The 20,894-nt window shown below is 49.6% G+C and overlaps 1 protein-coding gene across 3 annotated transcripts; it reads left to right on the top strand.

Moving 5' to 3' along the window:
* The first annotated feature begins 1,466 nt into the window (after nt 1–1,466).
* On the top strand, nt 1,467–20,834 carry LOC107316409 (aryl hydrocarbon receptor-like). Of its 3 annotated transcripts, none has more exons than XM_015867827.2 (10): nt 1,467–1,571; nt 4,338–4,525; nt 12,780–12,898; nt 15,771–15,860; nt 17,120–17,198; nt 17,386–17,510; nt 17,667–17,869; nt 17,965–18,074; nt 18,358–18,459; nt 18,648–18,884. In XM_015867827.2, exons 1-10 carry the CDS (start codon nt 1,531–1,533, stop codon nt 18,785–18,787), a joined length of 1,197 nt encoding a protein of 398 aa, XP_015723313.1. In that variant the 5' UTR covers nt 1,467–1,530; the 3' UTR covers nt 18,788–18,884. The 3 variants fall into 3 exon arrangements, with proteins under 3 accessions (XP_015723313.1, XP_015723311.1, XP_015723312.1); XM_015867825.1 differs by having other exon boundaries at nt 1,468–1,571; nt 18,358–18,499; nt 18,648–20,834; XM_015867826.1 differs by lacking the exons at nt 1,467–1,571; nt 12,780–12,898 and having other exon boundaries at nt 4,442–4,525; nt 18,358–18,499; nt 18,648–20,834.
* The last annotated feature ends 60 nt before the right edge of the window (nt 20,835–20,894 follow it).

The raw sequence follows: 20,894 nt of genomic DNA, 5'->3' as shown, positions 1-20,894 counted from the left end.
CACTCAGCACTTGGCAAAGGAATGAAAGATAGAAAGAAATTAGCTTCCAAAGGCTAATGCAGATAGGGCTGTCCAAAGTGACCGTGTCAGGAAAGCTTGGCGCCACGTTAACACTTTGCCACCTGGAAGATTTTCTCTGGTCCCATCCCATGGAACGGAGCAAACATTGTCAGAGAGGTCACCCTCTCCCTTTCTCTACCTTATCCAGGTTAGAAAACGAGAAGGAAATAGCACTTCTAGACTGAAAGATACCAGTAACATATGCACTTATTGTGGGCATTTTGTGTCTGGTTTTAGGCTTGAAAAACATGAGATGCCCCCAGTTCCACCTGCAGTAGGTACAGAGGGGTCACTTAGGTGTTTTTCCTCAGGGAAAGCTGGTAGAAGGTGTAGGACAGTAATACAGAGTTGCTTTGGAAAGGCACTGAGGCTTGTAGAAGCTAAAGAGAAGTCCGGGAGAAGAGCATCACAGCAAAGAGAGGCTGGAGGAGTTTGGCTGAACAAGAGTCCACACGTGGCCTAAGCTGGAACTTTACTATCGTGTTTGACTTTCTGTCCTTAACAAAAAGTCTGTAACATGCTGGTAATCCTTCCAGCAAGAGAGTAGGAACGTCTGCAGAGGCTGTGAGAGCCCCAGCAATGGAGGCTGTAGGGCTGCCAGGACGCTGGGGGGGCTGACCAGGATTTTGTAAAGGACAAACTCATGTGTGTAAGGAACATACCTGGGCAACGTCAGGAGAGGTGGTGATGGGTTGATGGTTGGCCTAGACTATCTTAGAGGTCTTCTCCAGCCTTCATGATTCCATGATTCCATTCTATCTCATCTCCTCTCTTTTTCTCCTGCTATCTGCTATGTGCATATCACCACTACTGAACAAGACCTCAGGGTGTTTGAGCTATGGGGTAGGATAAGGAACATGCCAGGGAATGTGAGGGACCAGCCCAGGCAATGCCCATGGAGATGACTCAGTCACTCCTGGAAGAGCCCAGAACAATGCCTGAGGATCGTTCAGTCACAGAAAGGTCCTGGTGCCACCCTTTTGGTTTGGTTGGTGTCTGGTGTCTCAACCAGTCCTGGACTAGAGCCAGCTACATTTCAAACATGGGCTGGGGAAAGCATCATTTCCCCTTTTGGTGCTATACGTGGGGGCTGAGACCAGGACTGCTGATCTGTCTACCTCCTCTCTCTCTTTCTCTGTTTTCCTTTCTTCTCTTCCTCTTGAAGTTGATAAGAATCACAAAACTTAATGGAATTCCCTATAACATTCCTATAATTGTGGGAGAGCTAATGCATGCAGGATAACTTTTCTGTAGAAATCCCGTTCAAGTTCTCTCCACCAGCTGAGAAGAGATGGGGGTGTTTGCAGGAGGGACACGGCGGCCAATACGCGGGGATGGCTTTGGGGACCGCCCGGGCACCTGGGCCGGGCAGGGACGCGAGGGACGGCTCGGGTCCGGAGCCGCCCCGCTTCACTCCTGTTTAAACTCCTCCTCCGGGCGCAGCCGGCCGTGCTTGGTGCTGCCGGCGGGATGTACGCCGGGAGGAAGAGAAAGAAGCCGGTGCCCAGGAGGTGGGTGCAGAGGAGACCCTGCCCGCTGGGCTGAGGGGTGGGCGGGAGCTCGCTGCGGGGAGAGCCCGGGGAAGCAGGGAAGCGGGCAGGGCTGCTGTGCGTCCTGCTTAGCGTTAATTGCTGCTGGTGCTGGCTAGGGTCTGACCTGACGGGTAAAGTAAAACGGCAGCCAGCCCGCGACGTTTCTGGAGGCAGCTGGGGATGCTCGGCTGTGCTTGGCTGCAGGTGTAGGCTGACGTGTGCAGCGGTCCCTATTGACTGAAGTTGCCCAGCCGTCAGAAACTCAGACGTGGGGCTCTGTCACGGTCCGACGATGTTCCCCAACTTTAGTGCCCCGTTCTGCCCAGCCTGGTGGTCAGCAAGCACATGGGAGGCTCAGGTACCCGCTTCTAGGGGCTGCGGAGAGGAGGGATGAGCTGAGCCCGAGCCTGTGATGGAGGAGGGAACGTTTCTTCACAATCCACCTGGTTGTGAAGCTGAGCACCCTCAGTACCTGCCAGCCTGCAGATGTGCCACGCTTCTGCTAGGTTCCTCATCCAAAAGCCAGCTGGGGAGGCAGCACTACAGCCTTTGCTCTGCTCGTAGCCGGGTGTTCCACGTGTCCTTGCTCCCACTGACCAATTCAGGGGCCGTAGCTTTTTTCTCAGCAGCTTCATCATGGACCCTGGCACCATTTCTGCTTCAGGATACTGAAGGCAAGTCCAGCTTGTGGGATGCAGACCCCTCCAAGACACATTTTCCTCACTGCTTGTGCAGGCATGGAGCTGTCAGGGCTCAGTGTGTTGTCCCTGGGACACCCCAAGCAGTGCCTGGGTGGTGTGCATGGAGCCAGCCCTAAGCACAGGGAATCTCAGCAGGTATGGCAGGACACAGGGACCTGTCCAGCCCAAGCTCCGCTGTTTCTGCCTACAGGGGATGCATGGTTTCCCCACAGCGCTCACCTGTGCAGATTCTCTGGTGGCTAATAACATGGTTGTGCTCATGTCTGTGCCTTTCCCATACAAAGTGAGTGAGATGGGGGCTGTCAGTTTTCCTGCGGGCTTGCACTTTGGAGCTTCATAACTACGCTGTAAAGAGCAAAGAGTACCCAGAAGATGTTTCTCTGGCATCCACAAGGATTGGAGCTCCCATGCTGCAGGGCATGGTGTTGGCATATGTGAATGGGCCAGTGTAGTTCTGCAGCACTCCTGCCCGTTCTGCAGTGCTTTGGTGCTGGCCATAGCACCCTACTTATGCAAGTGTCATCGGTGCTCCTGGGCTGTCCAGGAGACCCAGCTATGTCTCTGTATTTCCCTTCCATAAAGGGCAGCATCGTTTTCCTTTCTATGGAATGTGTCTGTGTAGTGTGTGTGCAGATATCCTGTCTTAAAGCATATCTGAGGAAAGTCAGAATTACTTACCTCACCTCTTATTCTGTTGGGTGTTTGTTGTTTTTTCCTTGATGCTCTAATTGAAAACTATTTCATTTCTTCTTCCCTGATGACTGCAGTTTCAGAAGGGCTTGTTAGGCCAGTGGCTAATGGAGTACATCAAAGCATCAGTGCCATCTGCTTGGCTTGTGTGAATAAGTTTGATGATGAATTACACCAAATCTCTCTAGCAGCAAGGTCTGTCCGTCCTGATTCTCATCTTACAAAACAGCCCAATTGAGGTTTCCTAGAGAAATGCTACGATTTTCCATCCATGTTTAGAAGACCCATCAGTAGCTCTTCACAATGAAAATTCAGTGGGCACCTCGTTGCGTTTCACTTAGTACTCATTTCCCCTCTTGTCACACATGTGAGCAGTCCTGCCAGATGGGATTTGAGAGCAGTATTAGAGGGGAGAGCTCAAATTGCTTCTAAATACTGGCAGATCCTGTTATCTGAAGCTGCTTTGCAGATGTCGAATTTGTGGTCACACAAATTACATCAAAACAATGTAGGTTGCATGTTAGGAGATGCAATTTAACCAAATACAGAGTGGGCTGTGGGTCCCTCATAAAATCTAAAGTGTTTTTCTTCAAGCTAAAAAACTGGAAACCAAATGAGACAAGGTGACACCCCAGATTCATTTAAGTTATTAACTAACCTCTAACCGCTGTGTTGGGATTTCAGTGGTGGTGAGTGTGTAATAACTGCAGCTGATGGGAATGGCTGAATGGCTCTCCACGCCAGCTTATGACAGACAAGAGCTGCTCTCATAGAACCTGCAGGCTCAGGGTTTGTCCCAGAACTTAAGTCTGGCATCAGATGTTTAGTTTGGAAGCGCCCATATGAAAGGATCAGAGATCATAAGCTTCGCTTTTTAAAGGCTGTTTTCTAAGTGCTGTGGTGTCTCTTCATCCAGGTACTGCTATTGATCTTCATGTGTGCCTTCCCTTTGTAGCAACAGTTAACAAGTAAAGGAATGGATTCAGGCTCAGCACTCAGACTCTTCTTTGTGAGTTAGGAAAAGAAGTGTGGTTGTGGAACTTCCTTCTGCTTATGGTGTTGTGATTGCAGGAGGACAACTTAGAGGAAACCAGGCTGGTAGTTGGGAGCAAGGCTGTAGTATCAGCTGACTTGTTAAGGTTCTCCATGTTCCATACCAGGGGCTGCATGAGGTGGCCAGCTGACATGGCCATGTTGTCCCCAGCCTCATGGCTTTGCTGGGGCTTGCTTTTACTGCCTCATGGCCTTACCTTGGTCTGCCAGTGTTTTACTGTTATGGCTGCAGTAACATCAGCTCTAGGGTTGGAAGGAGCCTGTTGACACACTTAATCAAACTCTGTTTTGCCTTTTCCAGCCCCAAACCACCACCTCCTGAAGGGGTGAAGTCCAACCCCTCCAAGAGGCATCGAGCTCGGCTCAATGAGGAACTGAACAAGCTGACTGGCTTGCTGCCCTTCCCTGAAGATGTGTGCACCAGGTTTGATAAACTCTCCGCCCTGCGACTGGCGGTAGGATACCTGAAGGTGAAGAATTACCTTATGGGTGAGTGTCTTGTTGTCGAGGTTGAGAGGGGTGAAAAAGCTCCTGGGCTCAATCCTTGCTGCAGTGCTCACATCCCATCATGAAATGATGATTGCTTTGGAGTAGAGAGTTTGTATCCCCTGAAGACAGGATGAAGATTATGACATCAAACCCTTGTATGTTAAACATAGAATCATAGGATGGCTTGGGTTGGAAGAGGCCCCAAGGATCATCAAGTTCCATACCCCGCTGCCACAAGAAGTGCCACCAATTTCCAGATCAGATACTAGACCAGGCTGTCCAGGGCTCCATCCAACTTGGCCTTGAACACCTCCAGGGATAAATGGAGCATCCACAGCCTCTCTGGGCAGCCTGTTCCAGCACCTCGCCACTCTCTCTGTAAAGAACTTCCCCCTGACATCCAACCTAAATCTTCCCTCCATGAGCTGAAAACCATTCCATTGTCCTATCACTATCTACCCTTGTAAAACGTTGATAATCCTGTTTATAATTCTCTTTTAAATACCGCATCACTATTGCGTCTTTGGTTGTGGACCAAAAATAGTTTGGAAAATGGGGAGAAAAGTGCCACATCTCCTAAAATGTGTTGACAGTCGTTTCTGGGAGATATGATGATGGGACATCAATCCCTCAGATCTTTCAGAGGAGGCACTTTTTGTCCCCTCTGAAAGGAATCCCCTTCATTTTTGTCTGCTTCACATCCAGATCTAAACTTCTTCAGTGATAGGACTCTGAAAAGAAACATCCTTGGCAAAGTGAGGGCAACTTGGCAGCTCCTTCTCCAGGAAGGACATTGCAGGAGCCCACACAGGACACAGAGGATGAAAGGGGATATAGTTGCTACTGATGAAAAGTCCTGTGCTGAGGGCTCCCAGTTTTTCCTGCAGACTTTGCTGTGAGTGAACTCAGACCTGGTGAGCAAGGCTGCCTTGTATCTGCCATGCACTGCTTCCTTTCTTCTGGCATCATGGAGTGCCCAGTGTTTCCTTACTGCTTTCCCACAGATTAACTGTTTTTAGGAGGCTGAACTTATTAGGAGGCACCTTGCCTCACAGAGTGAGCATGATGCATTGGCTGCATGTACACAGAGGAGTACTTGCTGTGTGTGTAGTACTGTATGTGCTTTGGGTACTACTGGGATCCTCAGAAGCCACTCTGGACTGAGAGCAAGCCTTGCTAAATGTCTTCCTCTGTCTGCTTTTTGGGGAACAAATCTGGGAAATAGGTTTCAGCCCCCCTGGGTGGTTAGGTCCTTGTTGACATGAAGCCTTAATGCCATGAGGGCAAGATAGGTCTGGAATACTATGGCATAACATCAACCTGCCTTGCTTGGTTGATGTTCAAAGGAAGATGACTGTACCGGTGTGCTGGGGCTCTGCAGCAGGTAGGAAGTAAAACAGCCATGCAGAGCCTGGCTGGCAGGCTTGTCTCCTCATGCCCATGACTCACCTCCCTGCTGGTGGGACATGAACTTCAGACTGGAGCACAAATAAAGCCAGAAGGGCTGCTGGGGATTGCTTTCGTAAGTTGTTTACAAAGGCAGGTAAATACTGCAGAGCAGTGCTCATCCTGCAGCTGGGAGAGACGAGCTTGGCATGGAGAGGGGACAGGGCACATGGTTCTTCACCAGTGCCTTGTGCTCTGTGGGACTGGTGATGGACCCCAGCTGTGCCATGTCAGGGAAGGTGAAGGCAGAGCACACTGAGGATGAAAAGCCACCAGCATTCTTTTACATTTCAAAGCTCTTCCTTAGTCATCTTTCCTCTAGGACAAATTAACTCACCTCTCTTGGCTTTCATCCTGTGCCAGGTCTGTATCCTGTCCCTTGGGGCTCTCCATGGACCCTTTCAGATAGGGATGGACATCACCATGAGGGACCCCATGCTGAGCACCACACTTCAGTGGGGTCTCTGCCTTTGAGCAGTAGTACATCCCACTGTGTGCTCTCAGCATGCATTTTCCCAGAGCAAGAGCTGCTTTAGAAAAGCAATCATCTTTGTGTATATTCACATTCAACTTGAAACTCATCCTTGTAATGGAGAGCCCTTCTGCCAGCGCAATTACTTCCATTTGGGCATTGCGCCCTTGATTTATTTCTCCTCTCTTGCTATGCCCATGTCTGCCTTAAAACTAATCTTGTTTGACTTCAGATCATTCCACTGATTCATCAACATCAGTTCTGGCCCTGTCTGCTGAAGCCCTGTGTAATCAGGGAGTCATGGCAGCCTGACTATAGTTTATCATATCAGGCGTTGCGGGGGAAGACAGCAAAACCATTCCTATTGCTCTATCTGGTTCAGTTTTGCTGCTGGATTCGTTCCATGTCATGCAGGCTCTCCTCCTGCAGGAGCAGCAGGAGAGCATGGCATTACCCGGTGAGCATCTCCATCCCTTGCTGGCCCCTTCAGCACCCAGCCAGGCAGCTCTAATTCGTGCCATATTGATGGAGCTCCTCTTTCCAAATGTTTTTAGAGAGTCCAGGCACTTGCCCCTTCTCCTAGGCGAAAGGTTAATGTTATCTGCATGGAGCCAAAGTATGTGGTTATATAACCGGTTGGGCAGGGAGGAGGGTGCTGGCTGTGTGCCCACACAGGCTATGTCATAGGTTAAAAGTAAAAAACCCACTGCTAGAGGTGGTTCTTGCAAAAAATGCAGTATGTATCAGAAAATCCACCTGAGCCTGAGACCCCTGCACAGACCTGAAGCCAAAGCAGCAGATATTCAGCACTTTGGAGCAGGAGTTTGCATGTGAAAGCAGAAATGAACGGATAGGAGGAATGGGCTCATGCCCACTATCTAATCTCTGCCTGCTACTTTCTGCTTTGTCATATTTTACATGCAGCCTCTTTGCAGAATCATAAAGCTGTTTGAGTTGGAAGGGACCTTTAAAGGTCACCTAGTCCAAGATAGATCAAGTTGCTCAGAGTTTGGTCCACCCAGTCTTGAGGTCATTCAAGGTTAGCAACACTCACTCATGACTGCAATAGACATCCTTGGAAAGCATAGTCTCGCACTGCCTGAGATCCCAGGTCTTACGCATTTCAGAGCTTCTGGGTGTGGCTTTGTGGTGCTGGTGGTCTATTTCTTCACCTTCTTATTTTCAGTTCAAACGTTTAGGGAGAAAGTGGTGAGAAGTGGATGGAACAATCCCCTAGTTCTACCTGCATGCGTTCATTGGCCATATTTCTTCCTGTCACTCTGATACAGCTTTTCTTAGTTTGGAAACTTTCTCAGGAAGATCCTGCAGAGGTGACAGCCCTTCATCTGATTTCTTCTTGGTGTTGATGGAGGGTTCCATGCACCTTGCTCCCCGGATAGAGAGGGGAAGGCTGACCAGCAGTGCATTCAACACCTACTTGAATTACTAGAGAAGCTTTCCTGGAGGCTGGCTTCTGCTGAGCTGATCCGGCTTCGTGTGAGTTTTCAGAAACATGCCTTAGCCTTGACAGATTTGCATGTCCAACACCAGGATGCAAGTGGCATCCAGCAGCTGTGTCTCACGATCCTTCCGACTTTCCAGGTTTGAAGCAGGAGGTGTCAGAAAAGTTACCACAGGGATAACTGGCTTGTGGCGGCCAAGCGTTCATAGCGACGTTGCTTTTTGATCCTTCGATGTCAGCTCTTCCTATCATTGTGAAGCAGAATTCACCAAGCATTGGATTATTCACCCACTAATCGGGAACGTGAGCTGTGCTTAGACTGTCATGAAACAGGTTAGTTTTACCCTACTGATGATGTGTCGTTGCGCTAGTCATCTTACGTTCACATCTCTGGCCTCTGTCCTACTGCAGCTCATGGGCTAAGCTTGTCTGAGTGAAGCTCTTCATCAGGGTGGTTTGTTCCATTCTTAAACCTGTGAGACCTGCTGCCTGGACATTTGAAGCAGGAAAACCAATGCATTTACCAGCACGCTCAACAGCACCTGGCAGTTATGACACTGCCCCGAATCACCATAAATCATCTGCCATGCAAAGTGCCATGAACAAGCAAAGAGGGATGTTTCAGAAATGTCTCATAAGACCTCTTCTAAGCTTGACAGAGACGGTACTGACATATATGGATGGACTGAAAGCTTGGCAAGGATGGTTAATGTTTTCTGACAGGCTCTGCAGCTTGTGTCTAGTAAATGATTGACCTGTGCCCTCTTGGGGGGTAGACTGAAGTTCATGGCAGAAGTGACCATTTCCTGTTGTTCCTACCAGGTTACGTCTTGGTCCAAGCATGGCTGTCATTTTAAGGGAACAAGCCCAGATGCCCTCCTGCGCATTGGATTTAAAGCTGGGTTTATTGTATAGATTTTTGTGCCTACTGCAGATGTTTAGATCATGACTTCTGTAAGACTGCATTATCTGCTGGACAAAGCAAGCCAGGTACATGCTTTGCGTGATAGGTGTATGCAAGGTCAGTGACCTAGAGGTGAATTTCGCTCTGTGTCAGATCTCTGCATAACCAGCCAACACATGTAGTGTGGGCTGGGATACCCTCTCCTGCTAGTGTTTGCCCATTCATATAAAAAACACAAACCAGAAAAGGAATATATGACCAAACTTTCTGGGAATTGATTTTCCAAACCTCTGGCATGGCCATGGCTTTTCTGTTCTTACCTGGTATGAAGCTTGCATGTCCCTCCTGAAGTATCCCTGCATTATTTCCCCAGAACATTGCTTTTGGCTCATCTTTACCTTCCTCGGGATGTGATGAAGAGGTGGTCAGTGTGCACAGAAAGGGGACAGCCAAGGTGAGCACATCAGCAGGAGACAGGTAGATGCTTCTGAGTCCTCTACTGGACTGGAGAAGGATCACTGTTATCATGATTTCTGCTTAGGATTCCGGGCAGTTAAAACAAGCATCACGATTGCAGCTGGAAGCTCACAAGGATTTCACTTTTGAAAGTTGAAAGAAACTGTGGGTTTTTGTTGTTGTTCTTGTTTTGTTTTGTTTTTTACTTGAACTTAGTTCTGGTCCATGGAGCATTTAGAAATCAGAAGATGCTATTGCAGGGTAATAACTCTCTGGACTTTTGAATCTGCTTTGCTTTTTTTTTTACCTCTGTAGGTGCATAAGAGCTATGGCAAGCTCTGCCTGCAGCCTTCCCCAGGCTGACCTAGCCCAGCTCCCAGCTTGGTTTGAATGGGCTTGGCTTGATTTCCCCATTCTCCAAGGAATAGTGTAGTGCAGCACCATCTCAGTCTCAGTGTATGAGAGATGTATGTGTTGAGGGGCTTTGCTGAACCTCATCTTTGTGAGAGTATGCCACAGGAGGAAAGCTTGGCTCTATGTTTGCAGTGCTGCTGGATGCTCTGGACTCCTCCTGATGTGATGGGACCTCCACTTGCTTCAAACAGAGAGACCTCAAAGCTTGGATGGATTTGTCTAGTGTTGAGTGGCTTGGAAAGCCTCCAGCTAGCTGGAGATCTGTGCTGGGGTTCATTTTCTAGAGTTCATGTAACAAAAGAAGCAGATGTTGAGGATTGTGGAGGAACATCTTGGAGTAATTGCTGATGTGGGAAAGTTCTGGCTGTGCTAAAGACAAGAGCAGGGAAAAAAAAAAAAACAAAAAAAAAACCCACCACAAACCCACACAAAAAAAACAAACAAAAAACCTAGAGCTTAAGATGTTCTGTCAGGTAGAGAGGACATGCTCAGGGTGTGTGCTGCTATACCATTGTCCCATGTTAAGGTCATCCATGTGGCAGCATCTGCAGTAGAGAGCCCTCTCCAAGTACAAGACCATGCTCTGGAGTTCATAAAACCAATGGCAATAGTAGGGTACCTCCCTGTAAACCATTGGCACACACACAGCCCAGTGTTGGCCTGGGGCAGTTTAGCTGCCCTTTGCAGACAAAAGTGCATCCACTGGAACTGGCTGCCCAAGGGTGATGTGGGTTCTGTGGAGATATTCAAGACCCATCTGGATCACTACCTGTGCAGCCTGCTGGAGGGGGCCTGCTTTGCAGGAGACTGGACTCAAAGACCTCTGGAGGTCCCTTCCAGCCCCTACAATTCTGTGATACTGTAATCCCTTGAGGATGATCTGGGCAGTATGGTTCTGTCATCACAGGGAGCTGATGCCCCACTGGAACATCATTAATCTGACCGAGAGTTGCAGGGTGAGTTCTCCACGTCCACGTTTCCCACCAGCAGTATGAGACACTCACTGTCCTTGCGCTGTGCAGTTAGGAGGGATAGATGCAACACCCCTGTTTGTGCAGGGGACTTACTCTGCTAGAGCAGGGGGTTGGCCTAGGAAATCTCTGGAGGTCTCTTCCAACCTCTGCTGTCATCTGCCTCTGCAGTGCTCTGCTGTGAGGTATCACTGCAGCCAGCGTTAAATCAGCTTTTCTATTCACCTCCATATTGCCCGTTATTCCCATAGCCCTGAGCTGCAGTCATCTAAACCTGAAGTAACTGATTCAATGAAAGAAGTCAAGTTTGTGGGCAAGGTTCTGCAGGATCATACAGGAGCATTTGCAGCAGCAGGTTGGAGAGGTTGGCATGGGCTCCCTTGGGCATTTCTGTGCTCCTTGGAGAATACTGGGTGACTTCTTGGCTTGGGTGGGTATGCAAGGGAATGAAGTACAGCGAAGAGCTGAAACCGCTTATTTTAAATGGTTTTCAGGCAGGCTTGGGTTCTCTTATATTGGGATGAACTTTGTGGTCTCAACTGCTTCTTGTGGGAGTCTCAGTGTCGTGCTATAACGTGTGTCTTAAACTGGGGGTGGCTTGCCCAAGCCACAGCTCTGCCTGTCAGCTCTGTCACCCAGCCATGCCTCACAGCCTGCAGGAGGGCAGGGGGCTTGAAGCCATCAGCTTGTGTCATCAGTGAGCAGAGCCAGCCAGCACGTGCAATGGGAATACTGCCTTTTGTGGGACAGTAATTCTGCTAGCTGTCTCTGATGAGAGTGGATTATATGCTGGTGAAATCCCCCAGGAGGTAACATGTCTTGAGCAGATGTTTCACAAGTGCTCCCTCTCTCTCATGGGGTTACCCTTGATGCCAATGAGGTGGTTTTCCTGATCTTTGATTAAAATGACTTGTTACCCTTCCAAATTAAAACAAATGGAAATAGCTTCTGCACCCCTTGGTTGCTGGGTAGGCCTGGAGTCCTCTGTGTGGCTGTTTTTAGGCATGTTATCACACTTAGCCCCTGTGGTTCTTGGCTGTTTGAGCATGAATATGTTTGGAAAGCTTCCTGGAGGGGCAAAAGCCCTATGGCTTTGTCCCAGACTCATCACTGCGGGTGCTTGGGGAAAGTTAAAGAGAACTTGGGGAAACAAAGTGGTCAGTTGTGACATGTTAAGGGGGTCATCACCTGGAAGCAGGTGGGCTCTTCTCCTTCAGAAGCTCTCCAAACTCCCTGGTCCTTTGCAGTCCTAAGACCTGACCAAACGTATCAGAGTGATGCAAATAGGCAGCTCAATAGTGTTGGAACAGTGTTGGGGTGGCTGTACAAAGTTACATCCCATAACTGTGTGGCAAGCCCCAGATTAGTTCAGCTGTTAGAACACCTGCCTTCATACTTTTTCTTTGGATGAAAGCAGAGTTTGGGCTCGTGCTGCCAAGTGGTTTTTCAAGGATAAGACCCCAGTGGAGGAAGGACCACACTGCGGATGTCCCCAGGCCTTGTTGTTTCCAGAACAGCCAGTTCTCTCTGTGTGTCCTGTGAGACAAGAGGCCGGAGGGCAGGGCATGGGTCTTCCCATCTGCTGCACCCAAGGGTGTTGCCTTGAAGGCTTTGATCAAGGAAGCATGAAGCAGTGTGTGAATCAGCATGGGAAACTTACAGCCACAGGTTCCATCAGTCCTGAAGGCAGGAGGGCCTTTCCTGGCTTCAGCTCTCACAGCACTGGGGCAGCTTGAAGCTAACAGTGGGGTAGCACTTGGCCCACAGTGGTGAGCTCCAGCTTTACCAGGCCCTAACCTAAAGATTTCTTGCTGTAGTGATGGCATTTCCCAACCTGACACACTCTGCTCCCCTCTGTTTGTTGTTCCTAATTGTGACCTTGGCAGAAGTGGAATTTCTCAGAACTGGGACTGAGCAGAGAAGACACTGTCTTATAGGAAGTGCTGGGCAAGTGGGGATGCCTTTGTAAAGGGGCTCTGCTCCAGCTCCCACCCACTCTGAACTTCTTTCTCTTTTCTCTGAGCTGCCTGCACATGCATGGTGCACTCATTCACAGGCAACACTGGGATGGAGGGGAGGAGGAAGAGGGGGATGCTCCTGGTTTACCCCTCCACACTGATTTCTTGCAGCTGTAGGTACGGATGTTGGCAACTGCATGCTGGATCAGCCCAGAGCCCCAGGAGGGAACCGACAGACACATCTGCAGGTCAACAGGGAGCCATTTCCAGAGGGGGATCTGCTGCTCCAGGTACTGTGCCCATAGTTTGGTCATTTGGGGTTGTCCATTAGCTCCTGCCAGACACAATGGCTGGTCTCTGCCCATCAGACTGCACCAGCAGCTATAGAATGTGTGGTCCCAGCTGTAGAGCAAGAGGAGACCCTGTTTTGCCAGGAGGCGTTTCACTGTGATCTTTGCATCCTGAGCAGGCACAGAGCATCTCAGGATGGGCAACAGTGGCGCTGCCTGGCTCATTCTCTCTCATCCTGTGCTCCAGTTTGCTATTGCTTAGCTTAGAGTGTGGCAGGTACCAATGTGCAAGCTTGACCATTCTGCCCAGAAGGGTTTAGGAGCATCATACAGCAGTGTAGGGAACGATCCTAGTGAATTTCCAGGGTGGTGGGTTCCTTATATTCCAGTGGATGCCAAGAGGAGAATGGGGATTGCTGTGTGATAACATGTCCACTAGGAACTGGTTTCCCTGCATGAGCTCCCTATCATGAGTTCACAGCAGTCTGGGATGGAAGAAGCCAAGGCTCAGTCTGAAAACTGAGAGGAAGAAGAAGGAAGATGGATTGTGGACAAAATCAACGGACAGTACAACTTTGCCTTATGAAAAGGCCAGCGTATGTCTAGTGAAACAGCCCTTACTAAGTGTCAGAGAACAAAGAGGTAGTGACTAACCTGGCCAGAATGCTGCTAGCTCAGTCTGCAGTTTATGAATGCAAGCCAGAAGGAAATGGCTCAGAAAGGTTCCTTGGGGAGGCTGGTTGCTGAATAAACACTTAGGCATCTCAACTGAAAATATGATGCTCCTTGTGAATGCAAGGCAAGTCTGCAGAAGGCAGTTGATCTTTGTGGCTTTATTCCTGATACCATGACATCCTGTGCCGGTGCTTTTTGCATCTTGAGTTCTCTTCTCCCATCTTCAGTGATTGGACTAGGTGATCTTAGTGGTCATTTCCAACATTAATGCCTCTATGATTCTTCCATGCTTCCAAATACTTTGCTCTTCTTGAAGCCCTACCTTGGTGCCTTCATCTCTGCTCCTGTATGGTCTTGAATGAATGCCTGCTGTATTGGAAGAGCACTTTGAAGCACAGCCCCAGCAGGAGCCCCCATGGGGGATCTCTTGAGATGGTGACACTTGGGAACCTTTGCGTGACTTTGGCAATGCAATGTGGGCCATGTGATTTCTCCCCTGGGGACTTTCTTCTCAAGAACTGACTCAGATGTCTGCAAGCATGATAGTCACAGATGAATAACGCAATAGCCAGAAGGGAGCCAGCAATTGTCCAAGTCTCTCTATGAGGCTTCTCCCAAGTGCTCTCCAGGGGTTTGAACCAGGCCATGTGATGGCTGGCAATTTGCTGAGCTATCAGAGCATTGGCAGCTGTGGATGATTGAAGGCATCTGGATAACATGTGAGGTGTTAATAGGATCGAAATCCTACAGCTGAGCTGCCCATTTTTTTTTCCTTAAAAAGTATTTTATTCACACATTATAATTTGCTAAAAGCTTTGGCTCAGATCTCCTTGGTAGAGGCTGCAGCACATGAAGTCTCACTATTATTGGATGTGTACAGTACCAAGCAAAATCCTTAAACCAACAGGATTTAAAGCAATCCAAGATGATTAATATAGTTGTTATTTTTCTGTCCTCTTCTTCCATTGATGAGCTGGTTCTCTTTGCTCTGGAGCATCCCATCCATCACAGTGCACCCAGGATGAGCTGCAGGGTAGACCATGAGTTGTACATCCCTGCTAGCTTCTGGTGTTAGCAGCTGGTCAACCTGTGGTCTGCTTTGTTTGTTGTACTACCAAGAAGTCATGCTTCCACCACTGTAACAATTTAAAGTTGCCCTGAATTGCAAAGTGGGGCAGAGGGAGTAACCCAGGCACACAGGGCAAACACTTCTGAGCCTCAACATTCTTCATAGAGGTTTATAAATTGTATGTTGTTCTGTGATTTGGTTTTTCTCACCTCCAACGATGTGACACAAATGACCACAAAAGGCCGTTTTTAAGCAAGTAGCTACTGATTGGATATGTATGGATATATGCCATGCATATGCAATTGTAGAGTGGAAGGCAAGAAGTGAAGTTGGCAGATAGTGTGAGCACAAAGGTGTTTTATGGAGGTGACTTTTGTTTTCATTTTTTGCATGTAAAACCTCTTCTGTCATCTGTAACAAAGGCAAGAACAGAGGAATTTTTGCTGATCAGTGCCTCTTAGTGGCACTTCAATGCCAGGATGTGCTTGGAGGCCTTTGAAAGTATGGAGATTCTTGCAACATTAGTCAGAAACAAGATTAAAATCAAACGGGAAAGGATTGTGGTCCTGTGTAAGCAGAGGCTGATTAGAATGGGATGGCCTTAGCTCCTCGAAGACGTGTCAGTTTGCATGTCTAGGACATTGGGAGTGCCATGTCAGGCACTGCAAACACAGAGTCAGGGCCTCATCTAGGCTTTGACTTTCCAGATGTATTCACCTCTGTACTTCTGAAGTGGGTGCTATTTTCAGATGTTTTATGATCTTTGGATAACAGTGGCTGAATTTGTCTTGACTTTGCGTACTTCTTAGCTGGTGCCTCCTGATACAGTAGTTGCCCTCCCTGTATGTGAACACAGATGATGTTTTACAAAACACAGTGGTTTACCAAAGTGACCAGGCTGCTTCTGATCATGGCTCATGCTGACTGTGAGAGTGAGACCTCCCCATTAACTAACCGGGGTTAAAAGTCTCATATGATCACAAGATGCTTTCCTTTTCAGAGGGTTTCCTATTGATGAAAGTCTCTTCCCATCCCTGGGTACTTAAGAAACACTTCGAGACAGTTCAGCCAACCAGCAGCTAAGCTGAAGCTAAGGAGACTAACTCTGGGCTCAATTTATGCTTTCAGGCACTCAATGGGTTTGTCATCATTGTGTCTGAAGACGGCTACATCGTCTACATCTCCCCTACCATGCAGAGCTATCTGGGCTTTCGTCAGGTGGGTGCTATTTTTTCCTGTGTGCACACATGGATGCAGCACAGGCCTGGGAAGGAGGTTCTGGCAGCCAATGCCAGTGCTTTTCCTCTCCCAGCCCAGTTTGGTCACTTCTGATGGATGTTTTCAAATGAGTCATGCTCTTCAGGGGTTGTGAAAGCCAACAAACATGCTTGTGAGCTTAGTAGCCAGAGATGCAGGCCGAGCGATGGTAGGCATTACATCCTTTCCTCTTTGTGAGAGGTGTGTGAGCTTTTCATCATGCTGATGGGCACATCTGCCTTCACTGAGAGGGTGGGAGGGGTCATCACAGTGGTGAGCATCATCAGTGCCCGATGGTTTATGTGAGGTGCCAAAGAAAAAGGAGGTCTCTTTCCCCATCCACCACATGATCTCTGATTCCTCTAAAGCTCAAAGGATGGCCTGAGCTTCCTGTGTGCTCAGCAGGGCCACAACTGTGCAGGACCAGGCTGAGAAAGATTGCTCCAAGACATGGCTGTAGAAGAAGGGGTGTGTGTTGGGTGGCGGGAGGTGTGAAGACTTGCTGGTGTTTCCTAGGAAGATGGTTTGCACCAGAATACTGGTTCCTACTGGCATAGTCAAATGGCAGTTTCTGTTCAGGCCAGGGATGGGTATTTCTGATGTGATAAAAAGAACTGAGGCAGCAACTTCCAGGTTGCATGTACTAACAGTAGATACCTTCCAAGGGGATTTCTCCTGGTAGCAGTGTGTTTTAGGTCACTCATTTCTGTACAGTTTCTCCCAGCATGTACCCATTAGTTGTACTTGCACCTGGGACAACTAATGATGCAGCTGCCTGGGCTCACTTAACTCTCCTGACACACCTATGGTACCTGTGGCATGCTCTGGCACATGTTTTCTCACACAATGGGAACTTGTAGGTTTTGCAGTGCTCTGTTCACAAAAGTATATTTCAGACCTCACCACTCTTCCATTGCTCTCGAAGCTTAAACCTCTCTCTGCTGCCTCATCAGTTGGAAAATGTACCATTGCTTTAGGATAGAATGGAAAGTCTGTGGGCTGTGGTCAGTGGCATGTTCTAAGGCAGAACCTGTTTGATCCCTGGCTTTCCTAGTGGAGATTTGTCCGGTACATCTTGATGCGGTGCTCAAAAACCCTTTCTTCCCATTTCTTTATCCTCAATAACTGTACCACCTGCAAAGAAAAGCCCCTGCCTTCAGCTACAGGGCAGGGGTCAGTATCTGTTAGGTGCATATGCTCTCCACATCATGTCGTTCCAGTCAGATCTCATCTACCAGAGCATCTATGGGCTGATCCACGAGGATGACAGAGCTGCTTTCCACTGCCAGCTGTGCAACGGTGAGTGCTGGGCTGGGAAGTGTGATCTCAGCCTTGTCACCCCTGGAGTGATCCAAACCCCACCTCAGGACCTGCCGTCCATCCATGGGAACCACTTGTGACCAGCAGGCATGTGGCTTCCTCCAGTTCTGTAGTGTTCTTGTGGGTCTGGAAGGCACGGCTTCATTTTCCACTTGTATTTTTCCAGCCATTCCTGATGGATGCAGTGCTATGGGAAGCTCCAGTCACCAGTGCCCTGAGCGCTCTGGCTGCATGGAGAGGAACTTCACCTGCCGCCTGCGCTGCTTGCTGGATAACTCCTCAGGATTTCTGGTAATGCCAGGACAGCTCTCAGCACTGGCATCACCCCTGGACACATTGCTGTGTGCCTGTGATCACTCATATCCCATAGAGATGTGAGCTGGGCCAGTCCAGTTTCCAGCTCCTATCTCCTCACTTTGCTTGCCTTGTTTTCTCATCGCCTGCAAGGCTTTGAATTTCCAAGGGCGCTTGAAACTTCTTTTTGGGCAACAGAAGAGGGCATCGGACACATCCCTGGGGCCTCTTCCACTCGCTCTCTTTGCCATCGTGACTCCCCTTCAGCCTTCCCCCATCCTGAAGCTTCAGACCAAGCCGCTGTTCTTCCAGTCAAAGCACAAGCTGGACTTCACTCCCATTGCCTGTGATTCCTGGTATGGCATCTCCCACCTTCGTCATGGCAAAACCCGTGGCCACAAGTGCAGAACAGAAAGCCACAGGGTGCCCATGCTTTGTGCTCTGCCCTCAGGGGGTTGGTCATCTTGGGCTACACAGAGGAGGAGTTGTTCTGTAGAGGGTCCGGGTACCAGTTTGTGCATGCAGCTGACATGATATACTGTGCAGAGAGCCATGTGAGAGGTGAGTGCTGAAGGCAGCAACCTTGGGAGGGACATTGGGGCTGTGGCAGTGCAGCTCTGGCCATGATCCCTTGCGCTTCTGAAGTCAGGGAGCTTTGATGAAGGTGTCCTGCTTGATACCTGCACAGGAAGCTGCTAAAGTGCCATCCTGCGTAGGGACACCCTGACATGCAACACTGTGTGCTGGCTGAAGCTTTTGCTTCTGTAACCTGGGCACAACTTGCCTACACCCCTGCAGTGCTCAGCTGAGCCTCTGTGCCACTTTTCTTTTCTCCCTGCCCCAGTGATGAAGACAGGGAAGAGTGGGACAATAGTCTTCCGGCTGCTGACCAAGAAGGGCACCTGGCTGTGGCTGCAGTCCAGAGCCTGGCTGGTGTACAAAGGGGGTGAGCCTGACTGCATTATAGCACAGCAGCATGTCCTGTCGTGAGTATGGCTGGGTTTCCAGCTGCTTTCCCTTGCCCAGGGTCTTGGGCAAGTCTGTGAGCTCCCATCTTGCTATTTGGAGGCTGGTCCTGCCTGGCCTGGAGAATATACTCACGGTGTTTCCCTCTCTTTTTTCTCCACTGTGAAGAAATGAAGAAGGGGAGGAACATCTGCGAAAGAGAGACCTCCAGCTGCCTTTCAACTTTGCCACGGGGGAAGCGATCATATATGGGAACAACTTCCCCAAAGCCCTGGGCTCCTTCCAGGCTAAGGAGGAATTTCAGATGAAGACAGACTCCCATACAGAGCAGCATGCTATAGAGCCCAACTCTGTTCCGGGGGCCATGATGGAGCAGGATACATCCATCTGTCTCTCCCACACTGATGTCCCTCAGTTCAGCTTGCCAGATCTTGATGCTGAGCCTGATGGACCAAGCCAAGATGGAAAAGTTGGTCATGACAAGGACAGCAGCTCCCTCCTGATGGCAACTGAAACCCTGTTTGAGAAGAGTGAGGTGGATGGAAACATCTCCCAGAGCCTCTGTGTTGTCAGTACAGAGCTACAGCAGTGGGAGGATGCTCTGCTTAGCTTGGACATGGAGGAGATGCCATCTGAGGTTTTTGGAGAGAAGCTGAGCAGTGAGTCGCCCTCCTACATGGAGCAGATGCTGTTTAGGGAGGGTGATGGAAAGAACATAGAATTGTTGCACTGCAATGAGGATGGCTGTTCTGTGGCTCAGTTCCAGCACTGGGAATTTAATCCAGAATCTCCACAGGCATTTCAAGCCCCACAGCAGCCCCAGGCAGCTGATGCCCAAGGCCAGGATGTTGTGCTCTCTCTGGACTTTGTTATGTCAGAGGGCAGCTCTGCTCCAGCAGAGCAGCAGATCCTGATTAACCCAGCCAGTCTGGAGGAGGAGATGCTTCTGGATGCCTTGGGCCCCAGCAGCAAGACCTGTGCAGTGGATCAGTTGGTCAACTCAGGACTGGATTTTCAAGCAGGACTTTCCACTTCTATTCCCATAGACACCATCATTCCTGATTGCCAGAGCCAGTCTGAGTGCACTCTGATGGGCCTGAGCTGCCCACCTCCCTTGGACTCTAGCACTCTGGTGTCTCAGTGGCATGATGTCCCAGCGTGGGCAAACCTGGGCTGCACTTTGGGTCAGAGCACTTCCCCAGGAGACTGCCCACTGGATACTTGGATGGCAGCTCCAGAACAGCTGGGAGCAACGGGAGCATCCTTGGAATCACAAACTGCACTGACCAGCAGCTCCCAGAGCTGGGGGAGCTTCCCCAGACAGCCCCATTGCAGTGGGGAGCAGGTGCTGCTCAGCAAGGATGCATGGCCCCAACCTCAGGGACTTGTGCTAGGGATCAATGTAAGCCCTGGCATGCATCAGACAGACAACATCATGCTGCACCACTATGAGTACAGAATGAGCCAGGGTGTCTTCAGGTCCTTTATTGGGGATGCCATTAAAATGCCTACAAGTGCTTTACCTTGCACAAACCACCCTGGAGCTCTGGCAGGATTGAGTTCAAACTGCTCAGCATCTCCCTCTGCAGAGGTGGGAGTGCAGGCATCCTCCTGTGAGCCAGGCACTGTCTTTCCACTGTCCTCCTTGGCAGGCAGGCAGCCCCTCTGTTCGTGCCATGTCCAGCTGAAGGTGTGGGGTGGGGACTGCAGGACCTGAGGGCCAGTGGGTGGCACCTTTGGAGAGACAGTGGGGTGAGGTAGGTGCAGCTGTGTGTGCACAGTGACTGAGCCCTGGGCAGGAAATTCATGCTTCAAACCACAAGGATGGCTCCTTCCCTTGGTTTTGTCCCCACCTTTATCCATGCCATCAGGTGGAGGATGGTGTGGTTATACCAAAGCAATGGGAAACCAGTTCTGTTTCTGAGACAGAGCTCCATCAGCCCTGCGTCTACCCACACCCCACCAGGTCCAGGGAGGGATGTTGCAGGATGCCCAGTGGCCTGGGTAAGTCATCAGCACTGAGTAGGATGGGGCTGAGCTGTGGGGTGCAGGCAGCAGAGCTATGCTGGACCCTTCTACAGCAGCCTGGAGGAGCACCTCATGAGAGCCTTACACACTGACCAGCCCCACGCCTTGCAGTGCTCTGCCACTGTGGGTTGCAGCAGCCCCCTGCTGCTCTGTTGCTTGCATCTCAGCACTGTGTGTTATGTATGTGCACCCGGGGGTTGTTTTCATGGCAGTGTCTCATTTTGTGATTTCTTTGTATGTCATTCACCAGTGTCAGGGCAGAAGAAAAGATGGACTGCAACTCACTCGCTGCACTTTGTTGTGTATTAAAAGGTGATTTGCTTTGTAGTGGCGTGATGGTTTGTTTGACCTCGAACAGCATCTCTCTATTTCCCTCTCAGCTGAGCA

Source organism: Coturnix japonica, chromosome 7 (assembly GCF_001577835.2).
Source record: "Coturnix japonica isolate 7356 chromosome 7, Coturnix japonica 2.1, whole genome shotgun sequence".
Lineage (NCBI taxonomy): Eukaryota > Metazoa > Chordata > Aves > Galliformes > Phasianidae > Coturnix > Coturnix japonica.
This window is presented reverse-complemented; position numbering and strand designations above follow the sequence as displayed.